The sequence below is a fragment of the Haliotis cracherodii genome, unplaced genomic scaffold (genome assembly GCF_022045235.1).
Source record: "Haliotis cracherodii isolate W230 unplaced genomic scaffold, xgHalCrac1.p SCAF_29, whole genome shotgun sequence".
NCBI lineage: Eukaryota > Metazoa > Mollusca > Gastropoda > Lepetellida > Haliotidae > Haliotis > Haliotis cracherodii.
Genome location: NW_027266285.1, coordinates 3,236,108 through 3,259,354, shown reverse-complemented (window position 1 = coordinate 3,259,354; position 23,247 = coordinate 3,236,108). Strand labels below are relative to the sequence as shown.

At 39.1% G+C, this 23,247-nt stretch overlaps 1 protein-coding gene across 1 annotated transcript; it reads right to left on the bottom strand.

Annotated features, from left to right (window-relative positions):
- Positions 1 to 1,990: 1,990 nt before the first annotated feature.
- On the bottom strand, positions 1,991 to 22,751 carry LOC139473468 (uncharacterized). The gene is made up of 8 exons (XM_071256061.1): positions 22,482 to 22,751; positions 16,542 to 16,591; positions 15,738 to 15,843; positions 15,259 to 15,388; positions 9,978 to 10,056; positions 9,314 to 9,372; positions 8,360 to 8,485; positions 1,991 to 3,170 (listed from the first exon to the last, which is right to left on the bottom strand). The coding sequence occupies exons 1-8, from the start codon at positions 22,610 to 22,612 to the stop codon at positions 2,055 to 2,057; spliced, it is 1,797 nt and encodes a 598-aa protein (XP_071112162.1). The 5' UTR covers positions 22,613 to 22,751; the 3' UTR covers positions 1,991 to 2,054.
- Positions 22,752 to 23,247: the final 496 nt, after the last annotated feature.

The following is a 23,247-nucleotide window of genomic DNA, read 5'->3' as shown; positions in this document are numbered from 1 at the left end:
ACATGTACCAGTAACTATTCCTATAGTAGCAAGTGTATTACTGTCGGACCAGTGCCGGTATATATTCCTATAGTAGCTATTGTATTACTGTCGGACCAGTGCCGGTATATATTCCTATAGTAGCAAGTGTATTACTGCCGGACCAGTGCCGGTATATATTCCTATAGTAGCTAGTGTATTACCGTCGGACATGTACCAGTAACTATTCATATAGTAGCTAGTGTATTACTGTCGGACCCATACCAGTAACTATTCCTATAGTAGCCAGTGTATTACTGTCGGACCTGTACCAGTAACTATTCCTATAGTAGCTAGTGTATTACTGTCGGACCTGGGCCAGTATCTATACATAAAGTAACTAGTGTATTACTGTCGGACCTGTACCAGTAACTATTCCTATTGTTGCCAGTATATTACTGTCGGACCTATACCAGTAACTATTCCTATAGTAGCTAGTGTATTACTGTCGGACCTGTGCCAGTATCTATTCCTATAGTAGCTAGTGTATTTCTGTCGGACCTGTGCCAGTAACTATTCCTATAGTAGCTAGTGTATTACTGTCGGACCTGTGTCAGTATCTATTCCTATAGTAGCTACTGTATTACTGTCGGACCTGTGTCAGTATCTATTCCTATAGTAGCTAGTGCATTACTGTCGGACGTGTGCCAGTAACTATTCTTTTAGTAGCTAGTGTATTACTGTCGGACCTGTGTCAGTATCTATTCCTATAGTAGCTAGTGTATTACTGTCGGACCTGTGCCAGTATCTATTCCTATAGTAGCTAGTGTATTACTGTCGGACCTGTGCCAGTATCTATCTATTCCTATAGTAGCTAGTGTATTACTGTCGGACCTGTGCCAGTATCTATTCCTATAGTAGCTAGTGTATTACTGTCGGACCTGTGTCAGTATCTATTCCTATAGTAGCTAGTGTATTACTGTCGGACCTGTGTCAGTATCTATTCCTATAGTAGCTAGTGCATTACTGTCGGACGTGTGCCAGTAACTATTCTTTTAGTAGCTAGTGTATTACTGTCGGACCTGTGTCAGTATCTATTCCTATAGTAGCTAGTGTATTACTGTCGGACCTGTGCCAGTATCTATTCCTATAGTAGCTAGTGTATTACTGTCGGACCTGTGCCAGTATCTATTACAAAACAGTCACCGAAACACTGCAAACCCAAGGTCCAAAACACAACTATCATACCCGTATCAAATACATCTCAGTCGAATAACCATTTCTTGATTGTTTCTTTTTTAGACATTATCAAACATAGCTGTATACTCTCTTTTTGCACGTCAGTTCAGTTGACAGTGAAACACTTGCAATGCGTTATTTCTTACAACGCCGCCAGACCTTACACAGCTTGCGTCATTCAGGACTTCTTGGACTATCATGAACTATTGCCATGGCATTACTAGTAGATTAGCAGCGTGTGCCTAAAAAATGATTAGAAGACGTCGTCAGTAGTTTTGTATTGGGACTAAATACCCATACTGTTTATTGATGCCAAAGAAATATTTAAAGGAAAATACATATAGAACAATTACGGCCTTGTTTTTCATATTACAGCAACCAAGAATAGAGTGTACTTTCATTTAATCTTCAGTATTTAAATATACCCTCCATCCATACTGGGGAGACCGCAGTGAAGACACAACCAACTCCCACTCGTGTGGATCCGGGTTAGAATAGGTCTTCAGAAACCCATGGTTGTCGTAAGAGGCGACTATGCTTGTTGTAAGAAGCAACTAAAGGGATTGGGAGGTCAGGCTCGCTCACTTAGTTGATGCTGGTCATCGCAACCTAGTTGCGTAGATAGATGCTCATGATATCAAATACTGGATGGTGTGGCCCAGACCCGATTACTTTCAGATCGCGCTCATATAGCTGGAATATTGCTGAGTGCAGCAACAAACAAACAAACAACCCCCCCCCCCCCCCCTCCCACACACACACACAAAATCACGTTCAGTGACAGTTTTCTTTATATAATAGGAGCTTTGTTGAAATGTTTATCACAATTAGGGTGCCATCGAACGCTTCATTCCAGATTATTCATTCAGCACATCAAAATAATCAAACGTGTTGTCAAACTGTTCAGATTTCTGAAACAACATTTGTGGCCGATCGTCATAAGCAAATAACAAAAAGTCTTTAAGGTATTTTTTTCTTATTTCTTCCAAATCGTCTTTCGAAATCGTACGATATGCCTGAAGAAAGGCCTCCTTGTTTGATGCGGACACACCACTTCTCAAGCTTGCTTCAAGGGCTAAATTGATAACTTCAATTTCCTTGGATGTTTCACTTTGTTCTGGGGTAAGGGGAAACTCTTCCTGCTTTGATATCAGTCCCAGGATCTGCATCTGTCTCCAGAGACGACGCAGCGCTGTGTGGAAAGACACGCATGGACGAATCCGCTTGCGTTGGGAAAAGGCCCGTGTGACGTAATCGACGACTGAATCAACCAAATGCTCCAGTTTGAAATCTTTAAACTTTATTCTGTTGTCGACATTGAGATGCCTAAATATGTATGACACGTCCTCTTTAAACGTTTCCATTTTCGCAACAACGTCATACTGAAGGTTGCATACATCGCACACACTAGACACGGGAATAAAGTGATCGTCAAGGCGACGCCTAGGGGTGTCAATGATGTACTTCACAAACTCACGAAATGTTACATCATGCCCACATCGAAGACTCTTATCGGAAGCCAAATCTCTGGATTGGACAATTTTCTTTCCGATTTGTTTCCATAAATAATTATTGGGAGCTACAAATTTATCAACATACGCCGAAAAAATGCGTGCGTATGGATCTCTTGCAAATACATATTTGAAAGATGTGTCAAGCAGTTTTAGCAAGGAAAAACCCATCTCTCCTGACTTAGTAGCATTGATAATGTCCAGCCTATGATATTTAGATTTGAACGCTGAATGAGCAAATTTGTAGGGTGATGTTTCATGACCATCATACACACTGAGCGCTTCCCATGTGCGTCTCCAGAAACTCGAACCAGATTTGGCAACAGAACAGTACACCATCTTAGGAGTGTCCATGTACCACAAGGTGTGCAGTGATCTTAAAGTCTTCTGTCTTCCTGGTATGGAATCACACGCACGTGTCAGGTGATCCCGTCTTTCTGAGTATCGATTTCGATTGGGGAGCTGTAAATAGAATACGTTCCAGTTTATCTTCGGGTGCATGTTACAAACGAATAACCGGAAAAGAGGGACTGCTATCAATTTGTGATCACATGAAAGATGTTCAATGGAGATATATTTAAATATTTGCTTTTTATCCTCCATTGCAATGTAACAATTCTGTGAAACCATCATCGTTTGAAAAAGATGACGGTTTTGTTTTCTTTGCAAAACACATGATAACAATGTACACATTTCGGGTAAATAAAGTATTTGTTTGAAAAAATCTTCAACTTAGTAGTTGTACATATTGGCATATTTGTGTTGGATTCACATTATTACACACACACATTATTAGACATACATATTATTGGACATACACTCTTTACCCTGTTAAGAGTGTTTCCATCAGTGTCTTCGTTCAGTTCTAGAAGAGACAATACAGTCTTGACGACATCAATGCATGCAATGTTTAACGTTTAACCTGATCATCAGACAGAAGAAATGTGTCGGCCGGAAAAGGAGTAAAAGAAACCGTTATAGATAATGCACACCATGGTTTATAATCACTATGCAGGACTCGTTATTTCACATGAATATATCTCTATCTTATTGTTTTCTTTTCCATCACTTTTTACTAATAGTACAGCCTCTTCTATGTTGTTTTCAACTTGATTGACAATCTCCGCTGCAGTTTCATCTCTGATTAGTCTCTGGAACGTGTCAGTATATCTAGAATCCCATTTATATTTGGTGTAAGACGCCATGCTCGTTGAATAATCTTCATTTTCCATACTAGCTTGCTGTTTTGCTACAAATTCACCTATGACTGGAAAATGATCTGAATATCCAAGTTTCCAATCTTGAAAGCATCTATCACTGGAAATAAAGATGAACTAACAATCAAATAATCTACAACACTTTGCCCATTTCTTTAAACACATGTAAAATCACCGAGGGCATCACCCTGAAATCTACCATGGGCAATATGCAAAGAGTGTGATATACATATATTCAAAAGACGTCTACCAAAGTTATTGACCTCTAGGTCTCTGTCGTTTCTCTTGGTGTGTAAATCGTCACTATCATACCACTCACCACCTGGAAGACAGTCGGCACTGTCATCAATAATACAATCATCTCTGATACCTGTTCTAGAGTTAAAGTCACCTGTAAGTATAATGTCAGCATCATTACACGTTTTAATATTATGAAGACATTCATCTAATGTTTCTAAACTGTCAGTATCTTTTCCTACATAATACTGGGTGTATTCTGGTGAAACATACAGCACTCCTATTTCTACATCTCTGGTATAGCCAAAGACTTTCTTGTCAAACAGTAAGTAGACAGCATCTTGAATATGTGACTGTATTCTTGTACAACACAAACGCTTATCAACATACACACCAACTCATCCATGCTTCAGCCTGTCTCTGCATGTAGCAAATAGTTGATGTGTGTCTGAGAGAAATGTACTGTAGTCATGTACAGAATACAACCATGTCTCACATAATCCTACCACTGAGTGTTGTGACAGTATATGTTCCAATAGTTTATCCTGTAGATGGCGTTTAAGAGATTGGCAGTTCCATGTGAAGATAGAGAATATATCTTTAGCAGATGAAGCATCAGTATAAGTTTCAGTCCCTGGGTAGTCTGTTAGTGACTGGGCCCGGCCTAACCTCTATCTAAACTCAGTCAATGTACTGGTTTTGTGGTTAAAGTCATATGGCTTCCCATCAATAAACAGCTTATCAAACCGCAGGTAAGCTTCTTTTCCATCATTCCTGGCTTTTATCATGTGAGGAATCAAATTCTTCCTTTTTTTCTCTTACCACATAACTGTAATCCTCACTGATTTTCACAGGACTCTTTCTAAGCTTGTCCCTGGCACAAGTAAGGATGGCTTTTCCCTTGTGACCTTGACAACTATAGGTCTAGGCTTCCCTCCATCTCTCTTCTTCCCAACTCTGTGGGCTCCTCTATCCCCACCCCTTCATCACTTTCTGCTTCATCCACGTCTAGCTTATCCACCAGAACCTTTCTCATAGCGGTCTCACAATCTGCCCAGGTCTCTCTTTCATTCCCATCCTTCTCAAGAATCCCCTACACCACAATATTCTATCTCCTTGATCTATTCTCTAGATCATCAGTTTTTCTCCCTAAGACATTAGTCTTCGTTTCGAGACTTGAAGTAAGTCTAGCTACCTGATCCTTTAGCCCCTTTATCTCCGCCTGAAGTGAACAAACTATTTCACTTAGTTCTTTTACTGTATATTTAACACTACCTGCTAGGGTTTCAGGACCTGGGTTCGCCTCAACGTCCCCACACACAGTCACAGTCAACATCGCTATCACGAAAAGCGTGGCCACTGACAACGACACACACAATGTGTTAATTCTGAATTTTACGCTTGGTTTTCGTCTCGAAAAAGTTCCCATCTTTACTCTTCAGGCATTGATATCTACCCCCATACTCTGCTTGTTAACTTCGTGTCAATAGCAAAGGGACGTCACTCTAACTCTAACTATTAATTAACGACTTCTACGGTAGAGCTGCACATGTCCATATCTTCACCAAGATATTCAAGATAATAAAAGATTGAAATCTCTTTTCAGAGATGTTTGCCGAAAGAAAAAAGAAGATTTTAAAAGAAGTGTATCGGACAATCTCACCTCAGTTAAACACAATACTGACGATCTCTGGAAGGAACTGAAGAAGCTAACAACTTCAAAACCTAATAACAAAATATGTGCACATGATTGGCTGAATCATTTTCAAAGTTGATTAAATAGAGAACAAAAAGATACAACAATGGAAGATACGGTAAATAATGTCTTAACTTTACATGACGACCAGTGTCTGGACTGTAAAGATAACACACCTTATTTCCTAAATGCACCTATAACTTTGTCTGAGGTAACTATAACCATTGGAGAATTAAAGCGGAACAAGTCGCTGGGTTATGATGGTATACCATCAGAAATATTACTTCATTCTGTTGATGTCATATCGCCTGTCCTTTTACGTCTCTTCAACAAGATTCTTGTAACTGGAAATGTTCCTGACGAGTGGTGTAAAGCTACAATATGTCCTCTCCACAAGAAGGGATCATTGAATGACGTAAACAACTATAGAGGTATCTCACTTTTACCAATAATTGGAAAAGTCTTAAAAAAATATTGAATGAAAGATTACAACAGTGGACATCTGACAACAATATCATATACGAAAATCAAGCTGGATTTAGGAAGGGCTACGCAACAGTAGATAACATGTTCACTTTATATGGAATGATCAGGAAATATCTCTTGAAGTCGGGTGGACGATTTCATTGTTTTCTCATAGTCTTCTCGAAAGCTTTCGACAATGTAAACCATTCTCATCTTTGGTACCGACTCATCAACTATGATATACGTGGTAATATCTTGACTATTCTACGAAAAATGTATTCCAAATTAAAGTTGTATGTCAGAACTTCCTGTGGTTTAACAGAATTCTTCCGGTGTTTTTAAGGAACAAGACAAGGCTGTATGCTAAGCCCGTTACTTTTCAGCTTATTTGTAAATGAACTTACAACAGAGATGACAATATCAGACTGTAAAGGTATATATATTTCAGAAGATGTTCCAAATGAATGTTCTCTCCTGTATGCAGATGACGTGGCAAACACTACAGATACGGTTGGGAGGCTTCAGCAACAAATTGATGTTCTCAGCACATTCTGTGACAAATGGGGGCTTTCTCTTAATTTAGATAAATCCCAGATTGTAGTATTTCGGAATGGAGGATACCCACGCAGCTACGAAAAGTGGTTTTACAAAGGAACACAGGTTAAAGTTGTGCCATTCTATAAGTACCTGGGACTCGTCTTCACGACTAAGGCCGCATGGACTCGAGCAACAACGACATTAGCACAGCAAACCAAAAAAAGCATGCCAGCTTATCTATAAACTCCATTTTAAGTGTGGTGGACTGCCAATAAATGTTGCTGCAAACCTAGAATGATATTACCAATCCTCACCTACGGCGCTGAAATTTGGGGGTTTCAACGGATTCAATGTATCGAAACAGTTCAGCTAAAATATTTCAAGATGATTATCTATGTTCCTCAAAATGCATGCAATGCTGCTGTTCTTGGTGACTGTGGAAGAAATACTGTCTTCGTGACGCAAGTAATGAAATTGTTATCTTTTTGGACTAAACTTATCTCAATGGACAACAATCGACTTTCAAAGCAAACGTACATAATGTTACATGGACTGGACAGGGTGAACCGTACATCGTGGGTGTCATATGTTAAAGAAACTTTATTTAGATACGGATTTGGATACACTTGGATCATGCAGGACTCTGGAAATAAATCAGTATTCTTATCAGAAATAAAACAACGTATCATCGACGTAGATATTCAACAATGGCAAGCAGACATTACAGGCAACTCTAAACTATCTTCCTACTCTACTTATAAATCTGTTTTACATGTCGCACTCTATCTTACACATATCAATTTACGGACTTACAGACAAGCACTATCAAGATTTAGATGCGGATGCCAAAATTTAATGATTGAACTTGGACGAAGAATGGGATTGGATGAAGAAATCAGATTATGTTCATACTGTAGCCGTTCTGGAATTGATGTAATTGAAAACGAATATCATTTATTACTTGTCTGCAAAGCCTTCTCTCAACTCCAGGAATCTTATATTCAACCTATTTATTATAAACATCCTTCTGTTACAACATTTGTAAAGCTTATTAATTCCAAATGCCCTCAAACACTGTTAAATTTAAGTAAATACATATTTTTTGCTTTTAAACTGCATCCTACACTTCATCAATAATTGCTTGTTGTTATGTATATATATTGTTTTAATCCTCTCGTGTATATTGTAACTATCTATTTTGTTTTAATATTGACAATGTATGTCCTTTGGGCCAGTGGCCTTTTTGACTTGAATAAACACGGCACAAACCATCACTTTTTTTATCAGGTTGGGGGGTTTCCAGTTGGTCGGAAGAAATCAATAAACCGTGGGAAATACGGTCGTTTTGAGGAAAGCAACAATATACACTGATGCCCTTACACACCATACACAATTGAATACCACACGAACCGCTGATCACGTATCAGACTGGACGTTAGCGGGGGAAACAAGGTAGCACAAGTGGAAACTGAAGTTCACAAGATACATTGGCTCCTCACCTTGGTCGCCTCACTTCTGTTTCCTAGTGCCGTCATCAGGCTGTCATGGTAGCGCTTCAGTAATACTTTTTCATCGGACGTTTGGATGCCCTCTATTGCCAATTTTAGATAATTCTTTTTCCTCATCTGAAATATACCTTGTAGTTACATTTGTTTGTCAGTGGTAGAACTTTAACTTTCATTAAAATGTAGACTAATTATGTTTTATCAATGGGGCTATATAACGAGTCATGGGTGACCCAGATTACTATTATTATCCGGAATCGGTACAATCGACTATGCTCCTTTACCGAATAATTGGGAATAAATTTAGGAGCCCCGGAGATTTATCACGTTTTATTGCAATATAGATAAATTAATCGATAGTAAATAGTACGTGTGGTGTTAGTTGAAACAAACTAAGACTGAGTACAACTAGGAATTGACCTGCGGTTGATGTCACACATTCAACTACCTCCCATCCCATGTCGTCACTGTGGCCATCAGGTTTATATCTATAGTCAAATACTTTTGGATATCGTTTTTTTAGGAGTAGAAGCAGCTACGAAGTGGAATTCTTTTCCTTTTCGAGGTTTGCTGTATCTTTGGCCCATTTCAAAGCACAGTTAAAGACATATTTTTCAAAACTCTACTTCAACATCCCATTATTTCTTTTTCGTGTTGTTAAGACGCCATCATGAGTACGCTGTGGAGTTTGAGCGCGTTGTTGTTGTTATTATTATTATTATTATTATTATTATTATTGTCGTTGTTGTCGCTGATTAGTTTAGTTTTTTGTGGTGCTAACTGAGCGTTTCTGTCTCAAACAAATATCTCAGTATTATGTGGCATGTCCCTTACGACATGCATTGTGTACTAGGGCACCTTTTCTGCTCCGTTAAACTAAAAGAACAAAGGAATGAACATAGGTGTTCACACATTTCAGTTGGTACGGAATTAAACACCGTCATGTACCTCATTAACGTGAAGATGTCGCCTCGTCATGGATGTGTCTGCTGACGTTTCTGGTCCATCTGTTGACACAATTCATCCTACAGATCATCCCCATTGTGCCAAACACAACCGTACATCATCCTTCGTTATAGTATGTGCTCACCCTACTCAATTACAGCTGATGATCTGCCTCAACGTATTGTATTAGGAACATAGTCTTACAGATATTTGAAATTATGAACGGAATTTTCAGTTTCAGAATACGAATCCATCTTTTCAGCTCATCAGTTCATGCATACATGGTCTGATGTTGTACGGACTTCTCACCGTAATACACTCACGATATGACATCTTTTCATTCAACACATTATAAATAACCATTTTTCTCGAAATTCTAGTTTTCACCCGAAGACAAGACACAAAATGTAATATATCATTATAATATATTTCATCAACTCATCACAATGCACTCATCATCTGACACCGCATCATAATTCAATCATGATTTGACAGCTCATCATAATACACTCATCATCTGACAACTCAACATAATTCAGTCATGATTTGACAGCTTATCATAATACACTCATTATCTGACAACACAACATAATTCAATCATGATTTGACAGCTCATCATAATACACTCATCATCAGGCAACTCAATATAAAAGGAACATGCTCTTACAGCTCATCATACTACGAACCAACACCAATGATATGCAGCCAAAGACGATGACGTGCCTCTTCCGAAATCGCCGACGTAGCTGAAACAGTGGGTGAATAATCTGTCAATAAGGCACTATTAAACATGTAAAGATAAGAACATTAAACGTGTCAAATATAATATAATTTTTTAGTCTTTTGGTCTGATAAACATTTTTTTCATGGCAAGATATTTGGATGCACAGTCATCTCATTACACGTCTAGTTTACGATAAAACATTGTTCTATCATGATGTAATTTCTGGAGATTCGAACATGCGCTCGCAACTTGAACGACGTAAATTGGACGACCTTATTTTGAGAGGTAAGTGTCTTGTTGTTCCCCATAGATGGAGCCGGGCAATGAAGAAGAACGCAGTGGCCGGACGACCGCATTCAAATATTGGGGGGAAAGGTGCAGATAATCGACATGACAATTGCGAGAATATGGGGGAAATACCTAACGAAAATCCCTGTTCACAAAATGGACTTGTCCGACATTGCCGAGGTCGGATTATATTCAAGGACTCATCATTATTCATATACGGGTAAATATGTTTAAAGTTTATGCATTTTATTAACATCCACAACAGGCTGTACAATATGTATGTATATTCGTGGTTTATTCTCCCTGCAGTGTTTTATTGTACGATAAACAACGACCATGAGTCTATTTCTTACTCATTCAACCCTGTTATCACAAGCCATGCAGCTTGTGTGAGGATATATATGCTTCCACATAGTGAAATGACAAATATCAACCGTCACACGTATCGTTGAAACGTACACCGCTGCCACCTTTTCCCGTTTTACAATTACTTGGAAGCCCGATTGCCTTAATTCCAAACTTATAGGTATCATAAAGTGAATATTTAACTGTAAACTATATTCAGACGAGTCAAAATATAAATACATCCATAAAATATATTAGACAACACATCCATACATACCCCTGGATGATCTTCCTCACTACATCTTTGGTACCGATTAGATTACGTAAAATATATATACAATCAAACTTTATATTACGACTCGCATGACGCGCTGTGACAGCTGTACAGAGCTAAGGTGATATTTCAAGTATACTCAAGCAATCAGTTTGTGACAAAACAAATATGTCGATAGAGCCATCTGTTGTGACATGCCGTACGCTCTCATTGATCAACCTCTGCTGAACACGTCTGCACATTCCATGTATGTGTAGGAGATGCTGAGGGAACATACAGAAAGTCGTTCTGAGTTGCTTCAATCCGTCAACTAGTTTTTCACAAGTGAAATATATTTTATATTAGCAGATACATTTAGTAAACCATTGGTAATATGCTTATGGGGAGTAATCAAGGAGCAATTAGTTTTAGACACAGTACAAGGGTATGCTGGCAGGGCTTCCCAGCCTTGTCTACCAAATACAGGTCGGAACAATGCACGCAGACACATCTCAGCATTTGATTCTGACATATGTGTAATTTCTATGGACGCTATTACAATAGTACTGACAGTAAAGCCTATTTCCCTATATGTGTCACTGTTCCCTTATTCGTTTCCGTCAGTATCTACAATAAATATGTATATCTGCTGAATACTTATCTTGATGTATCATTCCTATAACCTTTCAGCGATTATATAGTAGCGACAGTATTTTTTCTCAGAAACGTAACTGGCCAACATTACAGTCCAAAACTTTATTAAATTTGTATTGCATGTCGGTCATAAGCTGGTCTGACCAATGCCACGTGCATACAACATACACACACGTTGCGTGAACCATCGAGTGACTGACGAGTTGGGGCCATGTCATCACATAACGTTAACGCCCTGGAGATTTCAAGAGATTCATGAAATTATCTTATTGTCAATTTCTAACACAAAACATGAACATAAGTGTATCCTGTTGTTTTATAATCTTTAGTATAACTCCAACATATAAACATGTCCCATGACAGGTATAAATTGCATCTCCTCGGTGAAATCGTAGAGATAGTTCTGTATCCAGTTCGTAGATTCTTGGAATGTAAGAGAATGTTATTTATTATTCGTCTTGACCAGAATCCCTTTGTAATCTGGAAAAAAACGTTTGCAGAACGTGACCTCAGTATGGTCCAGACACGATGCCATAACATTTCAGTGATAACATAAAGCACAAATAGTACGGACATACATTGGTGAACAAGCCTGACCTGTCCTGTATTTATGTTCCTTCGTATCCCAGATGCATGTACTTACCATACTGTCACGAATATACTAAGCGATGCCCTGAACCTCCCGCAGGAAGTCTCGTCACAACACACAACACTCTGCTTCAGCAGTCGTCGTAAAGACTGACATGACCTGATTGATCCTTATAATGTGTGCAACATTATACTCGAATTTTGTCGGTGGTAAGATTATTCAGGAAGGTGCAAGTGCATGTTACAATATAATTGCCGCACTTGTAAACCTTCATCCGTATCGTACGTCCCCTGGGGTGTAAGCCATTGACTGTCGATTGTAGTAGTGTTCGTCAAATTGATCGCTTTCTGTGTGCCCTTTACGAACAATATGTCACGAAGATGTGCACTGGCGTCAATACACATGGCTGAATAATAGTAAACTCTTGTTATTTAATCTGGTGATAAATCAACCTTAATCTATAGATTAATGGAAAGGTGTCTGTATGCCATGTTTGTCAGAAATGTAACACTGTAAAATAATACATATTATAGATTAAAGCACGAGTTGGCAGATTACACAGTTGGTAAGCCTATGTCTATATGTGCACCTCAGCAACACACTTTGAATAACAGAGCAGTTATAGACTGCATAACTTTGAAAATAAGTCAACAAAAGAAATTTGAATGTGTGTTAATATATTTACTGTTTAACGTATTACTACAATCTAGTGGGCATTCGGGCACTTCTCAGACCAGGAACTCCTAAGGAGGTTATTTGGAGAGGAATAGTTTGATCTGATCATACTATAATAAACATAAGTTCTGACAGTTAAAAGATAAGATCAATATGCTTCATGTAATGTTTCATTAGCTATATCGACTAAACAGTTTCAATATTTCCCTGATAACATAATATATTGCTGTATACAGGTAATGCATATACAGGGAACACCAGGAGCGTTACATTTCGACAAGGAAATTCTCATGACAGGCCGCTTAGTTAACGATTTAACAACTGAAGAAAATGTTCTTATGTCATCAAGGTGTATCAATAAGAACAATGGACAATCAAGTAATTAGTGAGTCAACAACAATCAATCTGCATTTCAAAAGGTCTGATCTACAACAACTCTTATCTATATAGTCAGATAACACGTGTTCTAAGCATGTCGGAATCAGCCTGGTACAGTGTTGGTTTTCATAAATATAGAAATATTTGAAACAAATACAGAATATTTACAATCATCCAAAAAGCTAATACATAATTTCCCTTTTCGAAACAAGAGCATTGTCATAATAGGAGATATTTCTGACATTAAATGACAAATACATGATTTAAATATGAAATGACAATAAAGTATGTAACCATAGAAAATAATGGCTATACAACTGTACAACAGCGTACCACCCAGGCCATGCCATGTAGGCTCCAGTCATGTAGGCTCCAGTCATGTAGGCTCCAGTCATGTAGGCTCCAGTCATGTAGGCTCCAGTCACGTAGGCTCCAGTCACGTAGGCTCCAGTCATGTAGGCTCCAGTCATGTAGGCTCCAGTCATGTAGGCTCCAGTCACGTAGGCTCTAGTCATGTAGGCTCCAGTCAGGTAGGCTCCAGTCATGTAGGCTCCAGTCATGTAGGCTCCAGTCACGTCGGCTCTGGTTCGGGTATCCGACATCTATGGTGCTCCTGTCTTCATCTGCCTGTGGTTCTAAACCATCTCTCTCAGACGCTCATATACTTCGAATTGGTACCTGACACCATTATCTTCCCTCGGCTCACCATCTACCTTCAGATCACTGGAACAATTGATACCAAAGACATAATAAAGATGCCGTTTTATCTGAATTGTGAGTACGTATCGAGTTATATAGCCTTAAACGTTTTTTTCCTTTGAAACACATTTACCTGATTTTCTTGAACTTCTCCTCAAACTTTGGAAAAAAGACATCTGCATCAAAGGTTCCGAAGACTCTTGTCAAATATAGCCTTTGACACATCGGGTGATTGATGGCATTCTGTTAAAGAACGGTTGAGATAAGCACACCATGCAGTCTGAACCTAATATCGCTGCATTAACCCAACTTTATACATATGCAGACTTCATTATAAACGGTAAAGAAAAAACAGACATAATTGTTGTTACTTCTTGGTCAGGAATATGTCAACTATATATCAGTGGCCTATAATCAGCAATATGTCAACTAGATGACAGCGGCCTGTAGTCGGCAATATGTCAACTAGATGACAGCGGCCTGTAGTCGGCAATATGTCAACTAGATGACAGCGGCCTGTAGTCGGCAATATGTCAACTAGATGACATCGGCCTGTAGTCAGCAATTTGTCAACTAGATGACAGCGGCCTGTAGTCAGCAATATGTCAACTAGATGACAGCGGCCTGTAGTCAGCAATATGTCAACTAGATGACAGCGGCCTGTAGTCAGCAATTTGTCAACTAGATGACAGCGGCCTGTAGTCAGCAATTTGTCAACTAGATGACATCGGCCTGTAGTCAGCAATATGTCAACTAGATGACAGCGGCCTGTAGTCAGCAATATGTCAACTAGATGACAGCGGCCTGTAGTCAGCAATATGTCAACTAGATGACAGCGGCCTGTAGTCAGCAATATGTAAACTAGATGACAGCGGCCTTTAGTCAGCAATATGTCAAGTAGAAGACAATAGTCTGCAGTCAGCAATATTTCAGCTATCTGGGAGCAGCCTGCAGTCAGCAATATTTCAGCTATCTGGGGACAGCCTGCAGTCAGCAATATGTCAGCTATCTGGGCGCAGCCTGTAGTCAGCAATATGTCAGCTATCTGGGGACAGCCTGTAGTCAGCAATATTTCAGCTATCTGGGCGCAGCCTGTAGTCAGCAATATTTCAGCTATCTGGGCGCAGCCTGTAGTCAGCAATATCTCAAGTAGATGACAACAGCCTGCAGTCAGCAATATTTCAGCTATCTTGGCGCAGCCTGTAGTCAGCAATATAAAACAATATGTGGCTCATGACATGAAGTCGGCCAGGTCATTGAGCAAACATGTCCCAGAATCCTAACATTTAGAAACGTTTATGTAGAAATAATCTGCGGATACACCCGTATCTCAGTGTACCTACCTCGTACACGTGGGTGCCTCCCATCACCCAGATTGCCTCGATCTCACCTCGGCGGGGGCCAGAAACGGCATAATGTACAGCTTCATCAAATGACGTCACAACTTTGTGAAGACTCCTATGCGAACCCTCCCTATCGAAAGAAAGTACAGCACATGTACGTCGGTTCCTCTGACTATGGTACATGTCAAACATGACAAGGACATCCTGTCAGTGTCGGTATGCACACAGTTTACCCTGGCGTACATACAACAGATAACTATAGGATATAATACATATTTCCCAGTGTGAGAACACCCATGCAAAACACACAGTTGTCATGACATGAGACAGAATCACATCGCGACACAAACAGTCCCACTTTCATAGTCGTTGGATAAACGTGTCTTGTCGATGTATGCATGTAGACGGTACGATCTCTGCATACAGACAACGCATAGACACCAATGTAGAATACATGGCGCATGGCACAACGGGTACACCTTAGAGTAGAACTGATGATAACGTTGATGACAGATGCGGCATCCTTCTCCTTCTCCCTGGTCAACAGCCATGTCCTTCTTCCTTTGATTTGAACCACCTTCATACCTGCAGGGAACAAGTAACGTGAGTGAGTGAGAGAGTGAGTGAGTGAGTGAGTATGGTTTTACGCCGATATCAGCAATATTCCAGCAATATCACGGGTATTGGGCGTAACGAGCAAACGCTTAAACCACAAGGCTACCTTCCGCCCCTGAACTTTCTGAATAAAACATAAATATACGGTGTAGGTGCAAGATAATAGTTGCATTGTACGTCTACATAATAAATTCGTCTTAGATTGCTTATCGATATTTACGATAACACTACTTCAAGCATTTGTGGTAACGTCATCGTTTTGTGAAGAAGCAGATCGCAATCGCTGGCTGTCTATCGCTCAGGAATGATGTACCTCTCAAATACACTAGTTTCTGGTACATTTGTGATTAGTCACGTGTTATTCTTTGCGAAGATAGACTCTTTTCCCGCTTTATTCTGTGAATCTACTTATATCCAACAGTTATCACTATCCCAGTGTAGCGATATTTGTATTATTTACAAGAAATCAGAACCAACGACCGTTTAGATAATCATGCATACTGGGTGAAAAAGCCATAAAATCAAATAAACCCATTAAAATCCGAATGCTGGGACAAATTAGCAGATACAGACAAGGACATAACCCACACCATTTTACACATTCATTCTGAACGTACATAGATCACAAGTTCAGCCCTTAGCAGCATATTCTTTCAGAATCAACTTACTTGGATCGGATGTCCGTTGTGTAAGACCTGTGTAGTATTCATAATCTCCCCTGAAAACGAGTAATACAATATCAGCAACTTCACATCTAAAGCATGAATCTGAAGAGACAAATCGATGTTTGACTTACATTTCCACAGTAAATAAACACTATCTAATCGCCTGACCCGTAACTCATAGCAACAAGCGTATGGCAAGCCGTTTTCACATTTATTACAGAATTACAGATATCTTCAATTGTTTTAAAGATATCTTCAATTGAATTGGAGATATCTTGAATGGAATTAAAGATATCTTAAATGCAGATAATTGTAAATACCTGCAATAAAATTTAAGATATCACGAAATGAATTAAGGATATGGCGAAAGCGTATTACTAATATATCTTGAAAAGAATTGCAGATATCTTAAATTCGATTATTAATATCAAAATATTATTTAAAGATATCAAAATGTCATGTTTCGTTATGATGTCAATAATTCAATTCCTGATATCTTGAAACCAAATACAGATATCAATAATTAATTATTGATATCTTTAATTGTTGCTATTATCAAAGATGTTACATTAACAATGTTGATTTAACTAGATTACTGATATCGATAATTGATATAAAGATATCATCAAAATTATAAATGATATCTTTAATTGGATTTTTGATATCAGTAACGGTCAGAATTAAGGATATCTCTAATTGAATTAAAGACATCTCTAATTGAATTAAAGATATCTGTAATGCATTTGTGGATATGTATAACTTATTTCAAGATATCTTGAATTGAATTTAAGATATCTTGAATTTATTTCTAACAGATTTATTTACACTAGAATGGTAATTATTTAATGATATCTTAAATACATTTAGAGATATCACAAACTAATTTGTTGATATCACCGTGACATTTAAAGATATCAGTAATTGTATTATGGATATCAGAAAGGAATTTAAGATATCTTAAATTATTTTTTGATATCTTAAAAACATTATTGATATCTTTAAATAAAATACCGATATCTTTAAAACAATTGAAGATATCTGTAATTCCGTAATAAATGTGAAAACGGCTTGCCATATAAGCGTTCAAGTATAGGATGTCTGTCGCAAACACTTATCTTTGTTCTAATACTAGAATTTATAGTTCATGGTCCCCTAGTTTTTCAGAGCACATGTATGCATTATTAACGTCTAAATACTAAAAGTTGTCAATAATACAGGTCTAGTGGCTATGGTTATATGTCTAAATGCTGAGTAGTGCTACAGAAAGGGGTTTGCACTGAGACTGTTCTGGTAGTCTTGGACACATGCCTCAATGTCCAGTAGTGCTACAGAAAGGGGTTTGCACTGAGACTGTTCTGGTAGTCTTGGACACATGCCTCAATGTCCAGTAGTGCTACAGAAAGGGGTTTACACTGAGACTGTTCTGGTAGTCTTGGACACATGCCTCAATGTCCAGTAGTGCTACAGAAAGGGGTTTACACTGAGACTGCTCTGGTAGTCATGGACACATGCCTCAATGTCCAGTAGTGCTACAGAAAGGGGTTTGCACTGCTCTGATGTACTTGAAGTGTACTTGAAGTAAATGTATTTCGACACATAGTCACTGTGCTTGATATACTGAGGATGTTCTTAACAGGCATTGCTCATCTTGTGATGATATTATTCAAATTTATTTGTTGTGACCAGGCATACATTATAAGTTGTAGCAACATCACGAGGGGTATATAGGGTTTTATGTGTCCCGCGTTAGGTTTTATGACACGAGCCGGAAAAAAGCATAAAACCCCATGTACCCGGAGTGATCCTGCTACGACGTATTTATCTTATCTACATGTTTTAATATGCCATTGTAAAATGATTCATAAACTTGATAGAAAACAAGTGCTCGATTGAGGTGAGGTTAGCTTGCGATATGTCACGTGACATCCATTGGCTCGGAAAAAGCGTGCGGCTTTTGGCTTTGAAGCGGGGTTTTGAGGATTTATTCTGTCTCTCTGAAATGCACGTGCAGCCTGTAGTGCTCGTCGCGGGGTATAAGAGATATATTCCCCCGCTGAGTGAGTGAGCTGATGCAGGTCTCAGACGTTTACCATTTCGGTGAAACCCACGAGCTCGAAGATGGTGTTGACAAACCTAGAAACATAATTGGGGCGAACCGGGATTCGAACCCACAATCATAGGTTTCTGGCGTGCCCAAGGGACACAACTCTACACAACGAATCGCGGCATATCCCGGTTCGCCCCAATTATGTTTCTAGGTTTGTCAGCAGCATAACCGTGCTGGTGGGTTTCACCGAAGTGGTAAACGTCTGAGACCTGCATCACTTCGGGCTTTCCTCCCACATCAAGCCGACACGCCGTGATATAACTGGAATACTGTTAAAAGCGGCGTTAAACCCAACTCACTCACTCTAATGCTGTGTTGGAATATAATTTGTTGATTATTGAATGATCTTGAGTGTTCGTTTACCGATTTCACACTTTAGTTCTGACGTACCGATTTCCGAAACCATTGCGTGTCAATCTGGGCATCACCTCGTAACAACATACACCAAATGAATGTGTGTTTGTATATACATTCTTCGAGGTACCAAAGCACAAAAACAAGAAGACAGACAGACAGACAGTTAATTCACGGCGACCACTTTAAAGGGGGGTCTGATCTCTGACAATTCTCCAGGACGGGATCTTGCCTTTGTTACTGTTTCTTTCGCGAGGTTACCCGGATCATATCCCTGAAATCTCGATTAATTCGCGACCTATATTACGAATCTGTCGCTTTTTATTGATATTACAAGAGCGTATCGCCACATTGATGTCTTGGAATTAATATGGAAAGATAGGCATTTGTCAGGTAATCTGCGTTGTACTACCACTAATTATACGTGTAAGAAATTCATTTACTTAGTATCAAGTGAATGACGACAAATACACAGGTGTAGACCAGGAAACATGGGTGACAAAAAATGAGTTGTAATTGTTGTTTTATATGCAATTTAGTTGCCTGGACAAAAAGGGCCGTTTCTGTTTGCGTGTATGAACTGAACTTCATTCTTGCAAAAATAATACGTACACGTATTTTCTGTTTGCTAATGTACATAAATGTTTTTCACTATTCCCCGATCAAATGAAGTAACGTGGTCCGTCCGTCCGTCACGTTTCGTTCAGGAGCAAAACTCATACATCATGCAATATTTCTTCATGCAACTTGGTATACACATCAGGCATACGTACACTGCACTTTGGACGTTTTTATTCATTTTTTGCGTTTCCATGACAACAAGTGGGAATTCACGAGTGTAGGTTTTTTTTCAAGAGCATAACTCATAAAATGTTTCTCATTTCTTTGGTGTGTTTTGCAATGGAGGTGAGTATTTTTAGATTTGGGCGTTAACAAGTTGAACTAAGGTTCACCCGAGTGAGTGAGTTAGTTGGTTTTATGCCGCTTTTAGCAACATTCCAGCAATATCACGGCGGTGGACACCAGAAATGGGCTTCACACATTGTACCCATGTCGGGAATCGAACCCGGGTCTTCTGCGTGGCGAGCGAACGCTTTAGCCACTAGGCTAACCGACCGGTGAGGGATATTGACAATTATATAGCGTTAACGACTCCCTGTTGCACACAAATGACGCGTTTTTATCAAAGTTACTTCAACCTCGAATTTACAATTCCAGTCGAAGTCCATTTTCGTATGCTGAAACATGAGGTCAGTGCATAAAACATTAAAACGTGAACATTATCATTGCCACTACTAACCACATGCAAGCAGTGCCCAACGGCCTCTCTTAAACGTGACCAAGATATATATTTTGAAAACGCATATTCTATTTTATTTTGTAATATTTGGATAATGACCACAGAAATTAAATCTTGTTCTGTGTATTTAGGCATGAGATAATCAAAGCCAACACAGTCGCCGTACGGGTTCCAATGTCATTCGATGTGGATGGTTTGGTTGGTTGGTTGGTTTGTTGCCTAACGCCGCACTCAGCAATAGTCCAGCTATATGACGGCGGTCTGTAAATAATCGAGTCTGGATCAGACAATCCAATGATTGATATCATGAGCATTGATCCACGCAATTGGGATCGAAGACATGCATCAACCAAGTCAGCGAGCCTGACCACCCGATCCCGTTAGTCGCCTTTTACGACAAGCATAGTCACCTTTTACGACAAGCATGGGTTGCAGAAGACCTATTCTAACCCGGAATCTTCACGGGTCTCGATGTGGATGGAGATGAAGATGCACAAAAACACCTCTTTTCTGATTTCGAGTTAAAGTTGATTATGCGATTTCATTGTGTTACAGTAAATACATTTACATAGATTTCTTAATTACTGTTCTGCTGGCTCTATACGCGCGTGTATGTGATTGATATCACCCCATACTAGACAGCTGGCGCCCTTGCATTGACTGATTGAATCGCGATATCAACATAAGTACACAGAAATTGATATATTGCATTTTAAGAGAATAAAACATTCATTACGAGGAACAAATTGAGCGTAACTGCTTCTGTCGGCAACAGTGCTCGTAGGTGTGACGTTCCCACCAGCTGTGACATATTCTGACTACGTGAGCTGGGTGTAACGCCGATGTGAACAGTATTTGAGTTATATCACGGCATGTCGGAATATTACTTAACAGTTGTGTATTGGCAAACACCTACACCTACTGAATTTATAGCTATGAATTTGACACATACATACATATTTTGTTTAACCATTTACGTCCATCTGTTACAACCTGATGCTGACATTGATTATTTTTGACATTGATATTGTACACATTGTCACCATATTGTCAAGAAATGTGTTTGTTTGTTTGTTTGTTTGTTGTTTGACGACACATTCAGCACTACTGCAGATATATGACGGCTGTCTGTAAATAATCGAGTCTGGACCAGACAATCCAGTGACTGACATCACTGTATCAATCCACGCAATTGGTATACGATGACTTGCATCAACCAAGTTAGCGAGCCTGACTACCCGATCCCGTTAGTCGCCTCTTATGACAAGCATGGGTTGCTAATCGGAATCTACCCGAGTCCATCTGATCGTACACTTTTGTCATCACATAGTGACATCCGGTAGTACCATCGCATCGTACTACAGAGATACCACAGGGTAAAACAGTGTCATCCCGTCATAGTTTAGTGCCATCGTATCGTAATAAAGTGTCATGGCATCGTACTGTAGTGACATCGCATCGTAATAAAGTGTCATGACATCGTACTGTAGTGACATCGTAGCGTAATAAAGTATCATCACATCGTACTGTAGTGACATCGCATCGTAATAAATTGTCATCACATCGTACAGTAGTGACATCGTATCGTAATAAAGTGTCATCACATCGTTCTGTAGTGACATCGTATCGTAATAAAGTGTCATCACATCGTAATAAAGTGTCATCACATCGTAATGTAGTGATATCGTATCGTAATAAAGTGTCATCACATCGTACTGTAGTGACATCGTATCGTAATAAAGTGTCATCACATCGTAATAAAGTGTCATCACATCGTTCTGTAGTGCCATCGCATCGTAATAAAGTGTCATCCTATCGTAATGTAGTGACATCGTATCGTAATAAAGTGTCATCAAATCGTACTGTAGTGCCATCGCATCGTAATAAAGTGACATGGCATCGTTCTGTAGTGACATCGCATCGTAATAAAGTGTCATGACATCGTACTGTGGTGACATCGTACTGTGGGGATTGGTATTAATCAAGCTAATGTAAACACGAGATATAATAATGATAGCTGGTCTTTGTTCATTTTTCAGTTAAAGTCGGTATACCACAAACTAGGCTACCATTATTGCGCCGTGGTACTTGCGCTGGGCACAGGTGACTTGTGACAGGGACTTGTGACAGGGGCCCTGCCACACAACAAGCAGTATACGCCGTACCACATAGCAGTACTTACTTCAAACTGGGCCATGGAAATCCCTCGCCGAGTCCGATGCCGCGATTTGAGTCGCACATGGCTGTACATATATTAACAGGTGACACTCGATTGAGGTCAGTGTCTGGTGACGATGGTTTTCGAGCTTCCATCAAGGTAACGACGATAAAACAGCAGGTATATGTGCTTGTGGCGAAACTAAGAGGTGTGTAGTGTTGCAATGAACATTATGAGGTTATATCAACATGAAGGTAAGTAGATGACTGAAAGGTGGAAGTTGTGATGGCCTGCTTTATGTTATCGATTTGATCAAGGGAGGCAACTTCATCGTTACAGCGAAATGATGCAAGCCACCCTATAAATTACTACTATGATAGTTATCGGAACTATTTGTTTTGTTGAATCAGAATTGTTTTGTAACAATCATACCATGAAGCATAAATAAGACATTCATTTATATAAAACATAATAGTGTCTTTTGGTTATCATCTATAGATATACTTTGAAACTTGAATGTATTTAAGATTGCATGTGAACTATATTCTGTGAACTTATTGTTTGTGTACTCGAAAATGAAATAAAATCATAAAAAAGACATTCATTTACATCACATGGTAAACTCGAACCTTGCTGTATAGACAGACTCGCCATACATTTTCTGCAGTCAGTCGCATAGAAACGACAGACAGACAGACAGTGTACTTGCATATGTAACAACCTGACCATTAATATATCATGTTTACAATGTTTGTTTGTTTGTTGCAATATTCCAATTGTATGACGGTGG